Genomic DNA, 2,577 nt, shown 5'->3' with positions numbered 1-2,577 from the left:
TAGAGAGCACGCTCGTGGCACAACTGACATGGGATGGACCCAACGAGACAAACAGCCAACAACTCAACGGCCGACCCGAGCAGCAGTGGTACGTCAAGGCGGGACAGACCAAGATCCAGCTGGTGGACACCACGTGGTGCATGGATGCCGGGCTGAAGGGTGAGTTGTACCTTTGTATTTATCCAGCTGTGCCAACTTACACTTAAAGAAAAAAAGAAAAAAAAAGGGGGAGGGTCTTGTAGAAAGCTAATGGGCATCTGATTCTGGAAATCAGCAAACTGGAGAGACATGGCCAACGTCAACCTGGTCAACTGCTCCGATGTCGCCGAAGGTCAGAAGTGGAACGTCATGGCGGACGGGCGCATTGCGCTCCAGCTGTCGCCGCAGCCGCGTGAGTCGACGGTCCTCTACCTCCATGCTTCTCGACTATCACACATACGCTGACGCGGGCATTGGGCGGGTTTCATACGAACGATCAGAGAAATGTCTCGACCTGCAATACATGCGGGCTACTCCTGGCAACGCCGTGGGTCTGTACAGTTGCGCAGGACTGGGGAACGTCGGGGCTGCCGACAAGGGCATCAACTTCCCGCTGGTCAACGTGACGAGCGCCTGAGCATGCGGTTTGAACAAAGAACCAGAGAGCAGTACAGGAGGCGTTGGTGTGTTGACCAAAAAAATATAAATTTCTATCTCAGGCGCCAATCATCGCGGCGACAGGAACAAAAAAAAGTTTTTGACGCAGGACTACATGCGCCGTATTACTATTTCATGTATTATAAAAGATACCTGTACGAAGGCGACAAGTCGCCGAGATCCGTAACCTCTTCCGCAGGGCTAGATTGCGCCTCCCTGGCCCTCTTCTTGTTGGCAGACATGCACGCCAAGCCGTAAATGGTGCAGGCAATAATACTCAGCGTCGTAAAGGCGATGCAGATGCTGTAGCCCGGGATATAGAGCGGGGCGTCGCGCTTGAGGAACGCGTAGACGGCGATGATGCCGCCAATGTTTCCGAAGCCGACCTGCCACGCGGACCCGACGGCACGTCGGTGGTGTCCGCCCAGGTTCATGTTGAACCAGCAGACGATGATGGGCATGGCGGTATAGGCGCCCATGGCGATCAGGAAGAGGCCGGCGTACTGCACGTCTGTGTTGTCATGCACGCTGAGGAGGATGCTGAAGCCGGCGATGGCGATGAGGATCGCAACCACGGCGAAGCCCCAGCGGTGGCGCGTCCGGTCCGACGCGGCGGCGAAGAGCATGGACAGGCCAAACGCCGCCACCCAGGGCGGGACACTGTGGAGCTGCGTCTGGACCGGGCTGTAGCCGTAGGAGCTCTGTTTTTAGGTTCAGGGCGGTTAGCAAAAGTAATGATGCTTATCAGAGAAGAAAATTCGGATGGATTGTTGCGGGGTGACTTACAATGATGGATGGAGCAAAGTATGCGTAACCGTAAGCTGCCAGGTAGACACGCAAAGTTAGCAAGATTCATAAAGTAAAATTGTTGCCAAGGTTACTGCGTCAGAATCTTACCAGGAACGATGAGGCCCAAGTACATGAAGCCAGCAACAATGACTTTATAGTCCTTGAACACTCGGCCGACGTCACGCAGAGTGATCTTCTTCTCCACCGCCGAGTTGCCCTGGTCGACGCGCAGGCGGGCCGTAACGAACTGACGCTCCTCTTCGGTGAGCCACTTTGCCTCCTCAGGGAAGTCCGGGAGGAGGAAGAAGAAGAAGAAGCTGACGAAGACGGTCAGGGCGCCCTCGATGATGAAGATCCAGCGCCAGCCGGCGAGGCCGCGCGCGCCCGCCATCTGGCCGATTCCCGCGGCGATCAGGCCTCCAAAGGCGCCAGCCAAAGTGGTGCTGCAGAAGAAGAAGGAATAGCGCTTCTGGGCCTCGCTGCGCCGGTACCACATGCCGATGAGGTAGAAGGAAGCCGGGAACATGACGGACTCAAAGACACCGAGCAGGAAGCGCGTCGTCACGAGGCCGCCGTAGTTGGTCACGAAACCCTGGGCCAGGGTCACCAGCCCGAAACCCGCCATGTTGATCGACAGCCAGACATGCGGCCGGAAGCGCTTAACCAGGATGTTGCTGGGGATCTCGAACAAGATGTAGGGCACGAAGAAGACGACGAGCGCATTGTTATAAAGCGTTCCGTCCAGGTGTAACTCCTCCGAGAGACCAAACACGTTGGCGTTGGCTATGTTGACCCTGTCCAGAAAGGCCAACAGATACATTATGCAGAGCCAGGGAATGACTCTGGAGTCAATCTTCATGAGCAGCTTGCTCTCTGTCGTATGCGGAGGACACCGCACTTCTTCATGGTGGCCTGCGGCCGCAGCCGAGGATCCCTTTTCATTGCTCAATCTCTCAGGGTCGACGGCAACGTTGCCGCTGCCATCTCTCGGCGCAGGACCCATAACGAATGGAAGTTTGTATGATTGGGAGGAAAGGACTCGAGAGCTCCGGGAATACTCGGCTGGTCAAAGCGAGATGTCTAAGCTGTCAGATGGCGCAAAGCGACTGCTGCATGCAGAGTTAGTACTATTTAGGGCATCTTTTTTTTTTT

The 2,577-nt window shown here is 55.8% G+C and overlaps 2 protein-coding genes across 2 annotated transcripts in view; one reads left to right on the top strand and one right to left on the bottom strand.

Moving 5' to 3' along the window:
- PpBr36_03299 (uncharacterized protein) overlaps positions 1 to 616 on the top strand; it is a gene marked incomplete at both ends in the record, with an annotated part of 880 nt that extends 264 nt beyond the window's left edge. The window contains 3 exons of the mRNA XM_029890472.1: positions 56 to 159; positions 275 to 391; positions 480 to 616. Of these exons, the coding sequence (XP_029752913.1) occupies positions 56 to 159; positions 275 to 391; positions 480 to 616 (358 nt within the window). The remainder of the gene's footprint in view (positions 1 to 55; positions 160 to 274; positions 392 to 479) is intronic.
- Positions 617 to 776: 160 nt separating this feature from the next.
- Positions 777 to 2,428, bottom strand: PpBr36_03298 (uncharacterized protein; the record flags this gene model as incomplete). The annotated part of the gene is made up of 3 exons (XM_029890471.1): positions 777 to 1,337; positions 1,423 to 1,457; positions 1,534 to 2,428. The coding sequence occupies 3 exons, from the start codon at positions 2,426 to 2,428 to the stop codon at positions 777 to 779; spliced, it is 1,491 nt and encodes a 496-aa protein (XP_029752912.1).
- Between the last annotated feature and the right edge of the window lie 149 nt (positions 2,429 to 2,577).

The sequence above is a fragment of the Pyricularia pennisetigena genome, chromosome 3 (genome assembly GCF_004337985.1).
Source record: "Pyricularia pennisetigena strain Br36 chromosome 3, whole genome shotgun sequence".
Lineage (NCBI taxonomy): Eukaryota > Fungi > Ascomycota > Sordariomycetes > Magnaporthales > Pyriculariaceae > Pyricularia > Pyricularia pennisetigena.
Note: the sequence above shows the minus strand (reverse complement) of the source record. Positions and strands in the feature narration are given on the sequence as shown.